The sequence below is a fragment of the Erithacus rubecula genome (assembly GCF_903797595.1).
Source record: "Erithacus rubecula genome assembly, chromosome: 6".
Taxonomy (NCBI): Eukaryota; Metazoa; Chordata; class Aves; order Passeriformes; family Muscicapidae; genus Erithacus; species Erithacus rubecula.
In genome coordinates, this window is record NC_136688.1 from 44,756,803 (window position 1) to 44,777,460 (window position 20,658).

The following is a 20,658-nucleotide window of genomic DNA, read 5'->3' on the forward strand; positions in this document are numbered from 1 at the left end:
ATATTACAAGATTTTTTAAAAATCTAGTTTGAACAAGATTAAAAAAACAGGAGGCTGTTCAAAAAAGAACAAAACCAAACAAATACCCATAACATGAAGATAGATTGCAATAATGCCCCCCTGCTGTCAGAAGTTTGGTAATCATGGGTTACATTCACAGAAGGATCACATTGCTGGGCATGGAAGGAGATGTCACTGGTTAACACAACACTCCAATAATGCACTTGAGTAACCTATTTGAGTAATTAAGCCTGAAAAAACTAGTAATAAGTCATTTCAAAATAGTAAACTATCCTATATACAGATTATATAAATTAATTTCAGAAAAGAGAGCAGTATATTAAATCATCTGAAGAATTTAAAACCAAGGAAAGATAGCAAGTGCTTAGAATTACCCAGATTATTACAAGTAGGTGTTGGAATAAAGCAAAAGACAATTTAGTGAAAGGCAGCTAAGAGTGAGATGTATTTATCTAAGACAGAGAGGAAAAAAGAAATTGATCATTTCTCCAGCTAAAGAATGTAGGAAGTTAATGCAGTAGAAAATATGTTCTAGAAAGAACTCATTTTGTACTGCCATCATTTATTCTTGTTTGCCAGTGCTATGAATAAAATTCTTCTGTTGATCCAGAAGATTTATATTGTCTTGGAAACTCAGCATAGTGTTATCAAGTACAAAAAAAAAAGGAAATCAGGTCAGCTCAGGCTTTGAGGATATGCACTCAAAGGCAAACTAAGTGTTCCACTTTAGAGGGCTTGACACTCTTGAACTCTTAACTCAGTGTTATTGAATGATGTTTGGGGTTCCCTCCCCAACCCCCAGCTTTTCAGTATTACTGCCTAATTAAAATTGCTCATGATTTCATTTTTCATCAATTCCAGGTCTGCTGGGAATACAAGATCTTTCTAAACCAGACTATGGAGATCCAGTTCACCTTCACCCTGGTGATATTCCAGTGTTTTGGGCCTGTGGAGTGACAGGAGTAGAAGCAATTATCAACTGCAGTACGTGTGGCTTAGAGATTCTTTTCAAATTCTCTCTCAATCTCTGTTGTCTCTCTCTGGTTTTTTGTTTTTTTTTTTTTTTTTTAAAAAGGAGACTGAATTGGCTGATTAGCAGGCTTGATTTTAGGGTAAGATAAAAAACACCCCAAACACCAAAAAAAGCCTTTGGCAGGAGAGTTTTTGTTGTGAAATACGGGTCTGCTTTAAAGAAAATTCTTGCTGAAAATTCCCCACTTTTGTGTATTTTTAACATTTAAATCTACAGTTCTGGCCACATCAAAACATCTTTTTAAGCATCTTTCTTTATAAGAAAACCAAGAAGTTTGAAGGCAATAAATTTTAAGCTTCCTCCTTTTAAAATATTATTTTGTACTCCATTGAAGTAAAACAATAGTAAAGGAAAAAGAAAAAAAAAAAAAGAAGAGGGAAAAAAAGAGAAGCCAGAAATCTTTCCAAAATGTTGTCAAGAGCTAGCAAATTGATTGACGTGGAAATGGGTTCTCATGGAGAATGTTGAGCTTTTAGTTTTCTCCAAAATTAAGTGACTGTGACACACTTTACATAGATGAAACTTTTTCTTCTGCACTGTGTACAGTCATTTATGCAGGCATGAGCACAAAGGGCAAGACAATGCAACAAAACCATAGTAACAGTATGATATACTTCTCTAAGTCACTGTGTGGAATGAAATATGTATTTTCATTCTTACTGAAAGAGAAGCTTAATAATCACAGGCAATATATTTGAGACAACCCTGAGAGATCATCTGCTTTGCCCTTCTCTCCTTGCAAGGTCCTTGTGGCTTCTTACAGATGTTTACCTGAACTTCTTTCAACACCTGCTCTAGTATGTTCAGCTCTAAGAGGAGTCTTCTTTATCTTTCTTACGTACAATCTCTTTTCTCCAGTTCCAAATCCATGCTGAAAATCCTACTCTTACCTGAATTCTTTAGCAAACCTATTCATCTTCCTCATGCATCCTTGTTGTAGGGAAAAGAGAGAAAAAAATTTGCCAATGTCTCTCCAATCTCTTCCACAAGTGGCTATCTATCCTGCCTGTGCCTGGAAGAGACTTTCACTTGTGTTTATTTCTCCATTTTCTATATTAAAACCAGTTGTCAATAGTGCATTCCAGGAAATCTTTACATAGTTTTTATTTTGCTGTGCTACTTTCTCAGCTAGGAAGTTTAAAATCTGCCATACCACCAGTAACCATGTTTTAGATGAATCTCCCAGCTTGTCACACCAAACTGTCTGCTCACAGGTTTGGTGAGGTATAGTAAACCTCTACAACCATGTTCCCCAGGTGCTTTAAAATTCTAGCCATAGTGTCCCAACAGATGTAGCTCAAACCAAGCACATATGTACTTAGTAAAGAAATATCTTCTCCATTTTCACTCTTCTAACAAAGTTTTGTTTGTTTAAGTATACCAGTTGTGATTTACCTAACAACACACCAATTCTGGCAAATCAAGTGTTACCTAGATTCAGACTTCTGGAGTCAGTATAAAGGCAGGAAATATTTTCAGCTTAGGAAGCTACTTTGCTGTCAGGTCTAAAGAAACTTATTTTTCTCCAGGGTTTTAAAGGCTACTCATATTTCCTTTGCTAACAGTTACTGGTCCCCATTTGTTGTTACTGCTTGCCAGTTTAAATTGTCATGGTTTAACCCTAGCCAGCAGGACCAGGGAGAGAACTGGAAGGGTAAAAACTGGAAAACTCATGAGTTGAGATAAGGACGGTTTCATAGGGAAAGCAAAAGCCATGGATGCAAACAAAGCAAAATAGGGAATTAATTCACTGCCTCCCATGGACAGGCAGGTGTTCAGCCTTCTCCAGGAGAGCAGAACTTTGTCTCATGTAATGGTGACTTGGGAAGACAAATGCCATCAAAACAGACATTTTAGGAGGGTACCAGAGTTCCATTCTTTGGTTGCCTCAAGTTTAGACCAAAGAGGACATTGTGGAAAAAACTGAGCTCAACAACCCACATGAGCTTTTTAAAAGTGGAAACATTTTCAGATGTATGTGTATAAATTTATTTCTCAAAGTGTATTAATTGCTCCAATGTAACTTAAAATATCACCTGTTTCTGTAAGTGGCTTTTGGAAATTTTATCATCCCTATAATTTCTTACATTGCAATAATAACATTTAACTGAATTTTTTTCATTCATTTTAGGAGCTCCATTAGCTTTTACTCATTCTCCTGGCTGCATGTTCATTACCGACATAAAGAATGACAGTGTCACATCCTCAGGAGGAGTCCCACAGGTCCACTGCATCTCTCAAGATCCTCTGCATTTCAGTATTGTGTCAGAAGAAGCAGCCCAAAAGATAATGGCTCTAGAGACCTTAATTGGAATAGATCCAGGTATAAACAAAAACTGTCTCCCTTTAGTGGATTCGTTATGGGGTAGATACCACCTGTCCTGCCTTTTTTAGATATTTTACACAGTAAGAATCTAAAGGACATTTTAAGAATATTTTATGGAATACAGTGAGTTTATATAACTAAGTCTTATATTTTCTGCTACTGTAGTTAGTATCAGAGTCTGACCAAAATCATTCTTTGTGGGTAATGGAATATCTGATCTTGATGACTATATGCTCCCAAAGTAAACAGAAGCAGACTGCAGAGCCCACAGGGAATAAGAACTGTTACTGAATAAAACTGAAATTGGTATGTGAAGTACAGGGCTCCTCAGCTTGCTGGTAACAGCTACATGGATATTCACTATGGAGTAAATAGCACATTTCTTTATATATATTCATGACTACTGTGGTCCTACCACAAAATTCTAGTAGTTGCATGTGTTTTTCAAGCACCACTCTCTGAATTGTATTAATTTCTGCTGAATATCCATCACTGAGGTGTTGTGTGATGGACCGAAGTGACCAGGTCACCACAGAAGGCTGAGCAGTGGGGCTGTGTGAGTGCAAGGAGGAGAGGGAAGTAAAGACAAACTAAGCAGTGCAGCCATTCCTAAAATACACCCTGAGTTAGTCCCCTCTGGCTGCTGTAAAGTCTGAGCTCAGTGTGTCATAAATTTTCTGAAATCCTCTGTAGGCAGTAGTGGAAAACAGCTTACACCCAGCACTCCCAAGCTCTGGGTTTGGGTTGTGTGCATGCATTTGGGTCTGTTTATTTTTACTCACAAGGCCTCTCCTTTCCCACTCTCTGGAGCTGGTTTGGCATGATGCCATGCTCTGCAGAAATGCAGGACCTAACTTAAGAGTTAGCTCATTTTATTGCTAAAGGAGAGTACAGTACTCTGTCTCAGTTAATATACCCCACTCCTCTGAGACTTGTATTCTGCTTATGTTAGCTTTAAGTTTTCTAAACTTTTTTCTCTGTCCATTATCTGTGTATTGCCTGTGTGTTATTTAGGAGGAACAGAGGGAGAAATGCCAAAGGGGAAATTGAGGGCAAAAAGAAGAAAATGTAGGGGTGAGAGGAGTAAGAAGGATGTAGATAGGAGGACACTGGAAAACAACAGTGAAGATTTGCCTCTATAAGCTCATCATGCTGGTACTCATGATTTTCTTTAGTGCTAGAAAATTGAAAGAACTGAGCTGTGAACTTTTTTCCAAGTGTTAGGGAAGGAACATGGGATAGGAAGTATTTGAACAATGAAAGCCATACACAGATAATTATGTTGCCTATTTAGGGACTGACACATGAGAAGAGACTTCTGTTAATATTCACCTATTTCTCAACATGTGATAATGTCGTTCTCTCTGCTACATGAAGTGTTGCAAAAACTTCTAGTAGTCACCTGGATACCAGTGTCTTAATTGAGTTTATGGAGTCCCCAGGTAACTTTCAATGTCTCTGAAACCTCCCTTCTGAGGTTAATGATTTCATTTAGGGAAAATGATTTGGGAATTAGCTCTCCCCAAAGGGGATGGAGCTAAATAGAGAGAAAGGACCAGTTTACACATCTAAAGTCTGCATCAGAACTTCTGTAAGGTCTGGGATGCTTGAGTTGCAGTCTAGTTTCAGTAGCTAAACATGGTCTAGCAGGACTGTCAAAGGAAAACAGAGGCCCAAAGGAAAGGAAACAATATGCAGTAAGCTCTCAGAACAAGCTATTTACACTTATACCTAGAAATGCTAGGTATAATAATTTTCAAAAGCCAACATTCTTAACCTGGAAGCACAGCCTATTCTCTTCATTACTCATATCCTACATCTTCTTAGGTTTCCTGAGGAAATTACCCCAATTCCTGCCTTGACCAGAGGTTCCTCTCTCCCTTTGTTCTTTTTTTTTTTTAAACCCTTTTTATATCACTTAAGTATGTACTTTCACCCGAAGGGAAACTTCCAGGAGAAAATGATACATTGAAAAACCTGTCTTCCAAACCTCTTGCCTAGGAGAGCGGGGCATAAGGCACCTGCAGCGGCAGGGAGAGCTGCTGGGGGCCAGCCTGGCCATGTCCCACGCGGGCTCCGTGCTGCTCACCACGGGATTCCCCACCCACTTCAGCCACCAGCCCCCCGAGGAGAACGATGGCCCCCCGGGAGCCCTGGCCATTGCAGCCATGCTGCAGGCCCTGGGGAAACAGGTTGCCATAGTTACAGACCAGAGAGCCATGGAGCTGAATAAAAAGATTATTGAAGAAGCTGTTCGGCTAGGTAAGAGATATGGGGGTTTGCAGTTTTTATCTTGTTAAATTGTTTTGCCGAGGTTTGCTTCGGTTTTAATCTGTCACTTAGTACAGGACTTTTCTTTCCCCCAGAAAATGAATCAGAATTCATCCTCTAAGCTCTGCTCATCATTGCTACGATGGCACTGTGTTAACCTAGCTGGCATCAAGTTAATGTGTACATGTCTGGATGAGTTGCCTGTGATAAATTCTGTCTGTTCTTATTCTTTATCCTGAGGTACACCTTTTCTACCTCTAGCAGCATTTACATCTAAACAAGTTTAAATTAAAATAAGGATATAGGCAACTCAACAAGAACTGTGTAAAGACCTTGAATTCTTACCATTCTAACAATTTTGCTTTCTTTTTTTTTTGTATCAAAACCACAAAGTATGTAGTGTCTGAATTTCATTTTGCTTTCCTGTAGGAATCCTGAAGAAACCCATCCCTCTACTGAGTTATCAAAGGGAAAATGCTGATTCAGCTTTAATGTTTTTGTGTGAGGATGGGAATCCTGGAAGACCTAGGTATGTGTATTAGTTATTGAGAATTGGTCACATCTCTACTGTGCAAAATTATAATAAAAATAAGGATCATGAAGGCACAATGGCTGCACGTAAATCCTTAAGACTTTGAATGTACTGAACAGACTTTGAAGCCAAACACTGTTATTGGAGCATACACAAAATACAGAATTCCACATTATTCTGCAATTATGCACTTCTGGAGTACAAAAAAGATTCAATTCTTTATATATCAATAGTTCTTTTCCTTCAAAAAAATTCTAAAATATTTTCAGCTGTTATTCTGTAAATATATATACACACACTATATATGTTATTTTACCAATTTTTAAATCAGTGAGAAGATCAAAAAGTATTATATCAAATCAGTGAAAGAACTAAGACAAGAGTTGTGGAAAGTGTGCATTTTCTAGAGCTTTAGCTCTAGTCTGACAGTGAGGGAATCTGATCTGACTTAATAAAATGTCATGTATTTGTAATGGTGTGATTAGGGTTAATGCACTGGAAAAGCAGTATGCTCATTTCATTACTTATCATGCAACTTAAATTTCCTTGAATTAGGCATACATTGCTCATTTTTATTGATCTTTCCATGTAAAGTATTTTAATGTAGTGCCCTCAGTTTGCATACTTTAATAAAAGGGTCTTTCACCCTGGTATTAGCTTCATTACCTGACTGAATTCCCATCTCTTTCCACAGTGTGTACTATAATAGATACAGTCTTCATTTTTTTTATGTGTTGTTTTAAAAATATCTTTTATAGCTATGCTTAATAGAAGTATAGGCAGATTCTATTTAAATTGGTCCCTTAGTCCCAAAAAATTGAAGTTTTTTTTTTTAGTAGACAACTAACCTGCTAAAGGTCTAGGGAATCACTGTAGGTACTCACCCACAAGAACATTAAGTAATTCAGCAGAATTAGTAACCTCTTGACAGTAAAATCAGAGAAACAGAAGCAAAATAACTTAATTCTAACATACAGTGTCAGAACTGAGTTCTACTTGAAATGTGAGACAGCTGCAGTACATGTGTTTACTTGCACAACCACCAAAACAGCCATTAAAAAACAAGTCCTCAAATCTAAAGACCCAAAACCAAATATTGCCTAACTAGAAGTAGATGAATATTTGCCAAGTGATGCACTTTAGGCAGAGAATGTATTTGCACTAACAAGGATTTAGATGATCATTAGTTTTCCACTTTTTTGTTTTCTTTGAATACACTTACAGAGACTAATGTTTTACAAGATACCGTCTGCTTTAATGTGAAACAGAGCCAGGCCAGATGGCTGACCCAAAGGATTGCTGGCTAGGAGGACTGCAGGAACTTCTCCATTTCTTGGTAGCAAATGTGGTTTGGAGGACCTGCACTAAAGCTATTTAAAAAACCCTGAACTAACCTTTGAAAAAAACACCACAGACAACTGCATTCAGAAATAGCAAAACAGTATCCAAGTTTTACCTTGAATCCCTAATAGTCAAAAAATAGAACCAAGCATAAGCAGCCAACAGAAGAATTTTTCATGTGAAAATCACAGGTTTGACTTCTCCCCTCTGTTTTTTCACTCACCTCTGACCAGATTTGATCACCTGGTAGCAATAGAGCGTGCTGGGATGGCTGCTGATGGCAATTATTACAATGCCAGAAAAGTTAACATTAAGCATCTCGTGGATCCCATAGATGAACTATTTTTAGCTGCACAAACCATTCCAGGAGTCACAACAACAGGTGAGTGTGAGTTTGTGTGATGTTCTCAGAAGCAGGAGAAGCACAAAGCAGGAACTCTTACTGGTAATGAAGGGGAGCAGGAGGCAGGTGCTGAGTGGCTGCTTTAGGCTACAGCTGTTTGTCATGATTGGATTTGAAGACACTGTTGCTGGAGAAAAACTACAAGTTTCTGTTGAAGGATTCTCACAGCCAAAAAAAAAAAAAAAAAAAAAAAAAAAGAAAGAAAAAAAAAAGGATTTTATTTCAAAGTTATTTAAGGACAAAAAAGCAAGACCAGATGTATAACCTATACATAAGTGTATGTACATACACTCTAAGTGGAGTTTTTGTAGTGACTTTATTTTTATTTTTTGTATTGAAGACAAATTAGAACATAAATTATTGTTAGATGGTAACATTACTTATTGAGGTATTGGTTTTATGACTGTTACACCTAAGTTAAAACAGCAGTCTAGATAGAATTTTTGTTTATGTTGTCTTTAGCAGTGCATTCCTTTACACAGGGGTTACATATTTGCATCTATTAAAATAGTGGCTTCTCCAACAAAATATGTGGAATGCCTCGTCCTTCCCACCAAAACAACATTGGCCTTTGCTAACACCTCTAATGAAAATGCTTTTGTCAATGTGCTGCTCCTCTCTTTAGGCAATAAACTTCTTTTTCTTTTCTGTATCTGCTTTTGAAAAAATATGCCATACACCATTGTACAACATCATTGTACAATCAAATGCTTCCTGCTACCATATGTGACTCAAATGAGAGTTTTGGAGATATATAATCTCCCTGAATATCAAAATTAAATTAGAAATAAGTACCCATGCCAGTCTGATTTCTGTTACATCAGAACATGTCTGCTGATTTTGCTTTTTTTCTTCTTATAGTGCTTTAGACTGGCTCCTAAATATTACCAAAAGCATGGGAACTTTGGCTTCTCTGTTTTGTTGTTATTCAAATGTTTCCACAGAATTTAGAGAGCTTCTGCAGACATGATGCATAGTCTGTTTTCACTGTATTGATATAATTAAAAAGTTGTGTAGCAAAGGACTTCACTGATTTTTTTAATTATTGTAAAATTTGCAGTACTTGGTATTTAGATTTAATTTGTGTTTTCTTCTATTCATAAGATGTACCTTCCAACATTCTAAAGGAAGCACTCTAGATGGCACTGTCTTGGCAATCTCAACAGAGGACAAAGATTAACTGAATAAATATAGGAAAAGCTCTGTTTTGTAAAGATGTCTAGCAAAATGCCTCAGAGCTTTATCTGCTGCTGTTACTTTCAACTCCTGTCCCTGATTTTAGGTTGTTGACACAAGAATTTGATCTCTCCAGCTACTTACATAACATCACAACATCATTCCTTTAGTAAAAATACCCTGATCACTTCAAATATCTCCCACAGCCACTCAAAGTATATTATTCATTTGCTGGAGTTTGGAAAGCTCTGCCAGCTGAGAATTTGAATCTATTCAGCAGAATATAGTTTGTTTCAAACGTTCTCTGAATATCCAAATATACTATGAAATGTCATTAATAAAAAATACCACAGGCTTGTGAAAAAGAAGAAAAGCAGTTATTCAGATTCATATGTCTTAGTGCTGTGAGCTTCCTCTAAAGAGATTTCTGCATAGAAAATGGTTTAACAAGTCAGAGGCTTCAAAGGACAATGAAGGGATCTTCTCTGGTCTCCCATGGCATTTGTGGACGTGGATATTCTGCTCTGGAATATTCTTACATTGGAGAATGCTTACATTGTCTCTTCCTAGTTAACCTTTCTTGTTTTGCTTATCATACTAATTTTTTGTGTGTTATTTTAATTGGGTAGCAATTTCTTGGGTTGGATGTTGGGTTTTAAAATGTGTTTCTGCAAAGTCAGGTTTAACTTAGCCACTGTGTCCTTGGTGTTTTGTCTCCCATTACTGGTAGCAATGTGTTACTCCTGCTGAGGATAATTTTTTTTTCTGTTGGGGCTGTCTTCAACTTTCTTTACAGTCAGTAGAAATTTGGAGTCATATGACTAGTTTCAAAATAAATGCAAATATTGTACAGAATTAGGGTGGAGTACTTGAATAACCTTATAGGCTAGAATACAGAAGGATCAAATTTTCAGCCTACAGAAGTTCTTTATATAGTGTGCTCCATGGCAAGAAGCACAGTGTCAGTAGGTGGAGAGGGGAAATGTCAGAACATTTTTTACACGCTGATTAATTGCTGTCAAGCGTTGCATTTAAAACAAGATCTTTGTTTTAAAAAAAAAATCTGATCTGGTAGTTTGACCACAGACAAAGCATGAGCAGTGCTTACAATTGTATGGGTACTGACATCCTAAAGACTCAGGAAGTGAGGAGCAGCCTTGAGGAATTCAGAGTGAGAAGACATGAAGGGCTGAGTTTGGAAGGGACTCCTTTTCCACATAAGACTGAAGATTAAGACGTTACTGAAGCCACGTATTATTTTTTTCTGGTGTCATGCAAGTGACATAGCTATATGCTATTTATGTAGGAGCTAATTAAAAGCTTTCCAAAGTACTGCATGAAAAAATGGAGTCACATATTTTCCTTTCATACAAAAGATCTTTAGCACAGAAGACTGATGTCTCCTGCATATTTCATTATTGTAGTTTCACAAAACAATGTAGTCAGTGGGAACTTGCATGGAAGATCCAGCAGAGCTATTTTTCCTTTGCCTGGAAAGAAATTGGGCCTTTAGAAGAGGATTCATCTTGCCTATTTTCAGACATCTATATTTGAGATGTCTGCCTTGGGGTAAGATGAACTGGATGTGTGAAGGGAGTGTTTCTTTCTGCTGACTTTGAAGGCAGTGTACTGACTGGCTCATGTGTGCATGGCCGAGTTTGCACAGGTGGATTTCACCCTGGACATCTGCAGTAAAATAAAGTTCTCTGGCAATGTGTGGAGGAAGAAGAAAACAGATGGGACAGGAGATTTTTCAGTGGGGTGTTCTTTTCCTCCCAGTGTCACACAAATGGGATCCTTCCACAGCAGTAGATCTACTAATTGTGAAGCCATCCATGTGACAGGACTCCCACAAAGACAGGAAAAGCAAAGCAGGACTGATAGAAAAAGCTCTGAGCAATGGATATATTTCAGTTGAAGAAACTTTTGGTTATCTTCATGGGACAAGAATATTGAGAGTAAAAAGTTTAATTTTGAGTATAATAGAAATCAGAATATTGTGTGTGATTCTTACAAAGCAGTAGAACTTCCATATTTATATATGAGGATAGAAGCACCAGGATTATATCAATACCTGTTTGAAAAGTGCTACCAATAAAGTGATTTTTGAAAGCACCATTAACTCCCAATGGTGAAATAAATGTGAGCAGATTATTAAAGCAGATAAAAAAGAAAAGCTGATCCATGGCAAATCCTTTTATGTAAGCTATGTGTCACTCAGTTATGCCCCACTTGACTGGATAAACTTAGGAATCAAATAAAAAATTGCTGCTGAGAAATAACTTTCCATTTTGCTTAAAGAAGAAATTTGCTACAGACACGAGATATTTATGCAGTTACTAAAAGTGTTAAATTTACCAGTTTTCAGGACTTGAAGTGTAAATTATAAATATTGTAATTTCTCTTCTGTAACACATGCTATGCATTAGAGCACAGTCACATTTAAAATTCAAATCTGATACAGTGAGGACTTGGAGCTTTTCACTGCTCTGTTTAACAGACACAGTCTAGAATTTTTCTGTAAAATCTTCACATTGAGGAAGATGCCATTCAGACTAACAGATGAAAGAGGAGTTTTAATTTCCAACTAAATAGTAATGATAATTTAAATAATAAATAATTTTAATGTTTTTTATATGTTAAGAGACTAGAGGTACTGCTAATTTGTATGTTACTGTCATCTCCAGATATCTAAATTACATCTGACAACTTTATGTCCCAATTTAGGGTTGCCTAGAATTTTCCTGAAATTGCATAGATCCTGCTGATTTCACTAAAATCACTAAGACAAATACACAGTATTTCTATTTGTGCAACAAAAATCAAGGCCCCACATCCAGTATCTAAGAAAACTTTTTAAAATAAAGATTAACTATGTTTTTGGTATGTGACTGTGGAAAATGAAAACAGTAATAGTATACAGGGCTGGGCTTTTTGTGTACTGCACCATGTTAGTGATCTGTATCAAACAGATGGACAGTGCAGTCAGGCCTGCTTCTGCCCAAATCCTTTTGTATATTTCCCCTTGTCTTTCTGCAATAGTTGTTATTTCTATTCTGTTTTTTAATTAAAGCTTGTAACAAGCCTAAGTTTTCTATGCTTGCCTTATAATAGAATTGTTGGCTGATTTCTCAGGTTGATTTGGGTTTAATTCTCTATCTTCTTTCTTTATTTGTGCTGAAGTACTTCTGATAACACATTATATAGAATATTTATGTAAGGCCTTCCATAAGCAAAGTTTATTGTCTTGATTCTGTCTGCAATTCACAACCACTTCATAATTGTGACTTCTTTTGCATGCATGCCATGTACAGTGTACATTGCATGCATAAACTTAGAGGTTGGCATGTAATAGATGATGCTTTCAGCTATTTCATTCATAGTCTTCTGGTTTTGGATGCTGTGGATGTAAAAGGGTAAACCATCTCATATGGAGCTAAGAACTATCACAGCAACTGTTGGGAAGAAACAGGATGTTTTCTAAAGGGATTGTCAGTTATGTGCTGTGTTCATACTCATTTTGTTTTTTCTCTTTTATAAAGGTGTTGGAGATGGAGGAAACGAATTAGGAATGGGCAAAGTAAAAGATGCTGTAAAGAAGCACATAAAAAATGGAGATGTCATAGCTTGTGATGTTGAAGCTGATTTTACCATTGTAGCTGGTAAGGGAGTTTTTTGTGGGGTGAGAGAGTAGCTGATATTTGAGAATAGAACTGGCCAAAAAACATTTGTCTGTTCAAGTAACTTTTATTGGCCCTTTCCAAGTCATCCCCAGCAAACTGATCTGTCTGTATTATGTACATTTTCTGAAGAGTTAAGCACCTTTTGCTTCAGAAGAACCAGCTGAAGATTGAGAAAAGTTCCATGAGCAAAGTGCACTTAATTGGAAATAGCTGGGCAAATCCTGAGTATTCTTGAAATATCACACATTATATAAAATCATAGAACCAAAGAATCCTAGAATGGTTTGGGTTGGAAGGGACCTTAGAGATTGTCTAGTTCCTACTAGGTCACCTGCCAAGGGCAGGAAACCTTCCACTAGACCAGGTTACTCAGTAACAAATATTAATAAGGAAGTCTGCAGAAGTGATCTGTATGGGAATTAAAATGTCTGTGCACATGCAAATTTTCAGTATAATTGATAAACTTCTGTTTAGAGTCTTCCCCCATCAGGAATAAATTAGTCATATTGCCCCTTTACAGAGAGGTAAGTCCTTTCAATAATCACTCAAGAAAAAATATATGTTCTTAATGTTCTTGACGTTCAACAGAAGTTGAATGTTATAGTTAAAACTCTCTTTTATACCATCATGAGGTAAAATTCCCAGCGAGAGAGAGATGTTCAGCAAGGACCAAGTTGTAGACTGGATGGTCCGGGTTGTCCTTGGGCTGAGGTTCCTCCGCTCGGGTCTCTGACGCCCGTGGCCGCTCAGGCCGGTCTGTGCGGTCGGTGTGACGGTGCCACTCTTTGCAGGGGTGTCCAACTGGGGCGGCTACGCCATCGCCTGTGCCCTGTCGGTGCTGCGCTGCTGTGACACCCACGGGCGCTACCTGCGCAGAGCCCTGGGCCGCCCCGCCGCGCCCCGCCCGCCGCTCTGGCTGCCCGCGCTCCCCGCCGTCCGCAAGGTAAAGCCTGAGCCGGGCACTGCCCATCGCAGGCAGGGAAGTGCCCACTGCTCCTGAGTCTGCTCTGGCTCAATGCCTCACCTCACCGAGGTCTTGTGGGGATTCCTCGGGAAGGAGCAGCCACACTGTCCTTAGACTGTTTTCCACAAAGGATTCAAGACAGATTGCAAATAAAAATCGATTGCATTCATGTCTTGTAGCTTCAAGCAGAAGACAGTGCTACAATTTTTTGGGCAATGCAAGAAATCCTTCTATTGAGTGATTGAAATTCCCTGTGTGCTTCCTTAGCCCCATCCATGATTTTATAACCCTCTGCTGTAGTGTCCTTCAGATGTCTGCTTCCAAAATCAAGTCACAGTTCTTATGCAGTATCCACTTCGTACTTCTGATCTTTGTGCCTTACTTCTGCTCTTTCCACCTTTTCTAGTTTGCTGGAGCCTTTCTACAGTTAGTTTTGCATGTTTCTAAATTGAAGTTGGAGAAAAACTTGTACATGAATATTTTTAAATGTGTTTTGACTAATGCAGCTCTGTATAGTGTGATATTCTGGGAATGCAAAGGTTTCAGACTGAGAAAAAGTAGAATAACTGAGAGGGGTGAGAAATGACTGTGATCTGTGCTCATCCTGCTAGCACGTGCCTCTATTTTTAACTTGGCAACGGCTTTAAAAAAAAATATGTCTATATATACACACACACTCTTAATGATTAAATAAGATTTGTTCTACAACTTTGCAATAAATTAGGAGCTGCAAAACTCACCTTTATTAGCAGAGTATCTCTACAGAGATTTGGACAAGCCCATTAAGTGTGTGACCTCCAAGAATGCTAAGCAAAATGCAATCCATCTACCATAGCTACTGCCCAAAACAAAGAAGTTTTTCTCCTGAGATGACAGGACATTCTGTATGAAATTCCAACAAAGTAACTTTTAAGTATTTCAGAGTATGTCTCACTAATTTATTTTTTTAATTCTTGCTATCTTAGTTTTTTATCTGAAGGTCATAAAACTGAAACTGATCCCAACATTTGCCATGGCCACATAGCTCAACAAAGCTTACAGCACAGTCTTTTTATAAAATAGATTAATTACTTTTCACTTTTCAAAGTTTTTTCCAGTTGCATCTACTGGTTTTTGACCTTTAAATTAATGCATCCTAAAATTACTATGATCAAAATTCCTGGTAATGAGATACTGTAATTAAATGTTATATTGTGTACAGGAAAACCTGCTTGTTTTTGTTTCACTAAGCTATACATCTGGGAATATTAATGATCCAATAATGGGCTACTGAAAGTACAACAAAAATCTATTGAGATAAAATTAATGGAAACAGTTTTGTGGAGGAGAGAAAATGACAAAATGCCTGACAAGAAAATATGATCTCTTTAATTATAAATCACACAACAATGAACAGTGCAGAAGATTGAATACATTAGTATTCACAATACTCCATTAGTATAAAAAAATCAGACAATTTATGTTTATATGGCTACTTTCTGCAAAATTCAGCTTCATTTAATGCTATAATAATTACCCTAGTGAGATAAAGAACAACACCCACAAATCCATCTCAATGATAATATTTGTGATTGTAATTGGAAAAAGGACATTTGAAGGAGTCCCTTAGCACCAGACACCTTTCTTATAATGTGCTTTATTTTTCTTCAAAAAATGGCACTTCCTTGGATGCTGTAGGTCATAATTACTAAGTGAAGACTTCCCCTGAAACACCAGCATTATTTCCCTGCAGGTTGGTGTTTGAGCAGTGCCAGGATTGCTCTGCCAAACCCCAGAACTGCAGAGCTCTCCCTCCCCACTGCACAGCAAGCTAAGATTGTTCTGAGTTCATGGATGGGCCTTTGCACACATTCTAGTGAGAGATGGGGAAAAGCATTTTTTTCTGTGGTGACAACTGCAGGAACAGGGAACAACTTGACTTAATTTTTGCTTACCTTTACCTTGCTTACCTAATAATTTGATTATGGTATATTGGCTTAATTTTTCATGGTACTTTAACACTAAAGTGACTGTAATGAAATTAATTCATTCATACATATCCAAATGTAGGTAAAGCTAAACATCTTACAGTCACCTCTGATTTCATTGCATTTCACAAACAGGTTAATATATCAAGATTTGTTCTTCTACTGAACTCTTTATTAATGGCAACTTATTAACTGTATAGTATATTTTTTAAATTGTGACCTATAAGAATATTAATTATATTATAAATATATAAAGGTATGACGTATTTTTAGCTTAATTTGTTAGCTTTGTCATCGGCAAGTAAGTTTTCCCTCTGGCATGCTATACATTGTATTTGTTTATTACAAATGGAAACAGTAGCATTTGATGACAGGCTGTGGTTTATCAGGCATGGTTATGCAGTATGAAGCAAGCAAAGTTTTTTACCTCATATAAGCAGATCAGAGAGCTCCAATATGTAAATATGTAGCACAAACTATTTGTATTAGAGATTACATTTTGTGTATCTAATTTAGATGTCTCTTTTGTGACTGGAGAGATCTCCTTTGCCCTTTTGCATTTAGATACACTCAGTACTAAGAGAAACCTCTGTTGTGCAGAAATATCAGTTATATATATTTGCACTTATGTATATGATCATTCATATTATATAAACTGATGTATTTTTATAATTTTATAAATTATAAAGTAACAAAGTTTATGCTAGTAAGATAATTTTCTTAAATAGCTGTGTTGCTGCTGATACCATGTAACTGCATATTCTTCCTTTGGTAGAAAACCAAAGCATCATTTAATTTTGTTACAGCTAAGAATTATGGTGTTTTACCAGGAAATAAAAGACAGATCTTTAGAAAGTGCATTGAGAGAGCAGGTTACAAAATTAAACTGAAATGATCATGCAGAGCATGCTTTACTTCATTCAGAAATGATTCCATTTTGGCCATGTACTGTGTTAGATAAAATGCAACTGTATTGTGTCTCAATTCAGAGCTACTGTATTCTTTGTGGTTTAGAAGTGTTCCTTAAAAAAATCCTAACATTTGATAAGAGAAAATTAGATATTTTTATATTATAATTTTTTTTCATCCTTCATTTGTGTCCAGGAGATAAAAAAATTTGCTAGAGGTTGTTGTTGATAATGTTAAACAAGAAGTGTTAAAATCTGGAGAACTCTATGTCAATCCTACTCTGGTAGGATTGTTGCAGTAGCAATTTCCATAGAAATGGAAATGGCACAGTAGACAAAGACAAGAAAGAGCATTCCTAGTAAAGAAAGGAGGAAAAGACAGATAGGTGGGTGTTTCAAGGTCTTATATAACCTATCACAGGGTTGGTACAGGGAAAGCTAAAAAGTGATTAGGTTTTTAGTTTTCTAAGATTTTTTATTCAAGGAATAAATTCTCACTACAGTAAATGCTAAAAAATAGGAAGTTTTGCTGTGTACATTTCATGACAAATGAAAAGCAGAGCAGTTTATGCCAGACATACATCTACTTGAAACCAGTTCTTCAAATATCACTGTTCCCTGTGTTTTTTTCAGAGCTCATTTTATCCCACCTTTTCATCCCACAATGCTAACTGGCCTGTAGCTCATAAAAAAGGATTTTTTTCCCTCTGTGTACTTTTACAGCTCAACTTGGAACATGCTTTGTTATCTGCTTATATTAGTTAAGCAAGAAAATAACTGTAGTTCTAAACAAAGCATATGCTGGTTCAGAGCATGCCAAGAAAGCACAATTTCCAAGGCTGTTTTCTCCCTGCTCCTTCCCTAAGCAACCAGAATTCTCATAAAAGCAATAATGAAAAGGGAAGAGAGGGCCAAAGGCACAGAGAGATCAGAGAAGCTGCAGGAAAGGAAAGTGAGTGTGCAGCCCTGCCAGGTGCTCTCTGTAACCTTTTTTCCTGGTGCATCCTCATTCCCTTCTGCTCTTTTTCTATAAAAATACAGCTGCAGCCAGCTGCCTTGCTGGGGAAACCACAGATGGATTTTTCAGACACTTTGGGTGGAGGTTCCTCTGATTCTGATTTGTGCAATATAGGAACTTGAAACCAGGCAAAAAATGATGTTTCTGAATTGCCACTAATGTTCTGTTTGGGGCAGTGTGGGGAAAAATATTCATTGATTATTTGAAAATTATTCATTGATTAAATAGCAGTCAAGATTATAAAGCATCTAACACTCCCTGAGCTCCAGGTGCTAAACATATTCTTTGAGACAAGATAGTACTTGCAAGTTGATGGTAAAATCAGTATGGAGGATATGGTCAGTCTCTCCCAGAATTAAAATAAAAATCTTGATGACTGCTCTGATCTGATTCAGAATTTTAATTATACTCTGTTTCTTTGTTTTTCAAGGAAGAAAAGCTTCTGAAAGCTCTTGTGCAGCTCGGGGTCCGCAGTGGCAAAACTGCCAGTCTAGAGATGGAAGTGGATGGGCTGCCCTTCTACAACACTCATTCACTTATGATTGAAAAGCTGCTGCAGGAAGCACAGCAGTAACTGCCCCTAATGAATTCTGCATCAAGAGTTGCTCCCATGGAATTTCCTTTATTCTCGAGGCTCTCACGAGGTGTAAAAGATCAGAAGAAGTTGATTTGTCATCTCTGGTGTCTTGACCACGCACAGCCTTGCATTGTTACCCTTCTGTGAAACAAGAAGAGGATATCATCTACCTTTCTTTTCTGTAATTTTATAAAGGGAAATTAATATTAAATGACATTATATAATAAGAAGTGATCTGGCTTTTACAAAGAAAGCATGAAATTACAATTAGATATTATTGCACTGCTGTTCTTGTTTTACTAACCTCATAACTGCAACAGGAAGTAACTCCCGTAGCAACTTGATTTTAAAAATACTTGTGGTGAGAAAACAGCTACAGTAGAGAGGGAAGATTCAAAACAAAACTGCAGTGTTACAGTAGTGAGAGCTCCATTGCACACATCCTGCAGCCCCTCTAACCCTGTGTTCTTATGGTGGAGGATAGTTTGTGGAAGTGGGAGGAGATAAGGAGAAAATTTCAACTGAACTAATGAAATTAAGGGCAGCATTGCAGATCTTATGTGTTAAGGGTCAGCTGTTCCATTAACCCCTGTCCTATTAGTAGTTTTCCACTTATGTATTTTGCCACTTTATGGGTAGTAAAGAAAAGTTTTAGACATTTCAGAGTGTCCTGTTGTTATGAAGAAATTATTGAATAAAAAAATAATTATTGAAATTAATTCTTAGAAATTAAAGTATAATTAGAAGTGAATAAACATTTGCATTCAGTATGGAATAACATTATGTAAATAAACTTTTACATGAATTCTGAATTCCTGTTGTAGAAATTCAGCTCCTGACAAGACCAAGTGAAGTAACATTAAATTCTGTCACATAGGATTACTAACACTGAAGCAGTGCACAACAAATGGTTGTGAACTGTGCCCAGCTGTTGTCATTTAAAGCTGTGATTTTACCTTAACTCCAGGTGAGTGTCAGGACTGAAGTTCTGCTGGCTGTCAGCTCTTGAAGCAGAGAGGGGAGGGTACATTTGGCACCACCTCTAGAGCACTGGTGCTTTACCTGTCATAAATGGAAGTTGCCTTTTGGAAGTTGCATTTAGTTGGATTTCCAGCAGTGAGCTACACTTTATATTTCTTTTCCTTCCTGGCAGATGAGTTTTATTTTCCTTCTTCGATGCAAGACAAACAACTTAACTTTTTCAGAATGAGAAAAATTATTTCATACCACAAACACCAGCATAGTTTGAACATTAATCTGACCCTGAGGATACAGAGCCTTGAAAGACATACAATAGTTGAACACACAACAGAAAAAAATGTTAATGACAGCCTTCTGCTAGTCATTCAGGTTCACCAAAGATCCCAAAGTTTATTTCCTAGATCAGTCTTTTTTTTTAGATTAATTTTATCTAAAACCTTTGCAAGAGATGTTCTAGAAAAGTATCTTGGAAGTTTCACAATTAGAAAATATCTTCTGTAGAAGTCTCCAAACTCAAAGTATTAAATAAAATATTTCATAGGAATGCTTGAACTTTTTGCCAAAGCCAGTAACCCTGCAGGATGATGTATGTTCACTGCTGCACAGAACTCACAGAACTTGGCATCATCATTTTAAAAGAAGCAGCTGATTTTATTCTCTCTGTGCTACTGACATATTGCACTGACAGGTGCAATGTATATTTCCAAGAACTAACTTTTATCAAAAAACTTTCATTTAGCAAACTTTTGTTCTTTTTTTCCCCAAAATACAAGCCTTAACAGTCCATTTTCATTAAGAAATACGTAATTTAAGAATTTGTTTCTCTTTTCCTCTAGTGTGTGTTTTTAAATTGCATTTTTGTGCAGTCCCAAGCATAGCATTTGCTTCAATAGCACGTGTAGCAATTCTCTAGTAACCTTAGCAGGACCCTTGAGAGATTTCAGTGTTTTGACTGAGATGGAAGGAAAAGCTCTGAGCAGGAGTTACCTTCCTGCTGTATTGGTTACAGTTCTGTAGCCTAAGCCAAACACTTTCAGTACAGAAAGAATTGATAATATATTGGTTTCAAGGAAAAAAATGGGGAAAGAAGAAAAAAATCCTTTCTGTTGTGCATTAGCAGGTTAAGTGCTGAGAGCTGTGCAGAATGCTGTGCTGTGTTACACAAGTTTCCATCTGATTTTAAACTGCAGCAGCTGACCAAAGCTGACCACATCAAAGTATCAACTCAAATGAGCCTTAATCCCTCAGATGACAATTCCCTGTAGTACAGCATGCTCTGCATTCCAGTTTTCTAATTTAAACAGCATGGGGAACTGTAAAGAAGCAACACATAAACACGACAACAAATATTTAATCCTAGAGCAAACCACGTGTCTCTTGCAGCCTGAAAGGTCATGGGGGTCCAAGGAGTTGATGCTTTACAATGTATGAGCTCAGCACTGCAGCAGTTGGGAGAG

At 37.1% G+C, this 20,658-nt stretch overlaps 1 protein-coding gene across 6 annotated transcripts in view; it reads left to right on the forward strand.

The window, feature by feature from the left end:
* DGLUCY (D-glutamate cyclase) overlaps positions 1–19,032 on the forward strand; it is a 47,319-nt gene extending 28,287 nt beyond the window's left edge. For all 6 annotated transcript variants that reach the window (XM_079309277.1, XM_079309272.1, XM_079309275.1 and 3 more), the window contains 8 exons: positions 883–1,005; positions 3,186–3,377; positions 5,382–5,642; positions 6,081–6,180; positions 7,758–7,906; positions 12,646–12,765; positions 13,578–13,729; positions 18,074–19,032. In XM_079309277.1, coding sequence (XP_079165403.1) covers positions 883–1,005; positions 3,186–3,377; positions 5,382–5,642; positions 6,081–6,180; positions 7,758–7,906; positions 12,646–12,765; positions 13,578–13,729; positions 18,074–18,217 — 1,241 coding nt within the window. In that variant the 3' untranslated portion in view covers positions 18,218–19,032. The remainder of the gene's footprint in view (positions 1–882; positions 1,006–3,185; positions 3,378–5,381; positions 5,643–6,080; positions 6,181–7,757; positions 7,907–12,645; positions 12,766–13,577; positions 13,730–18,073) is intronic.
* Positions 19,033–20,658: the final 1,626 nt, after the last annotated feature.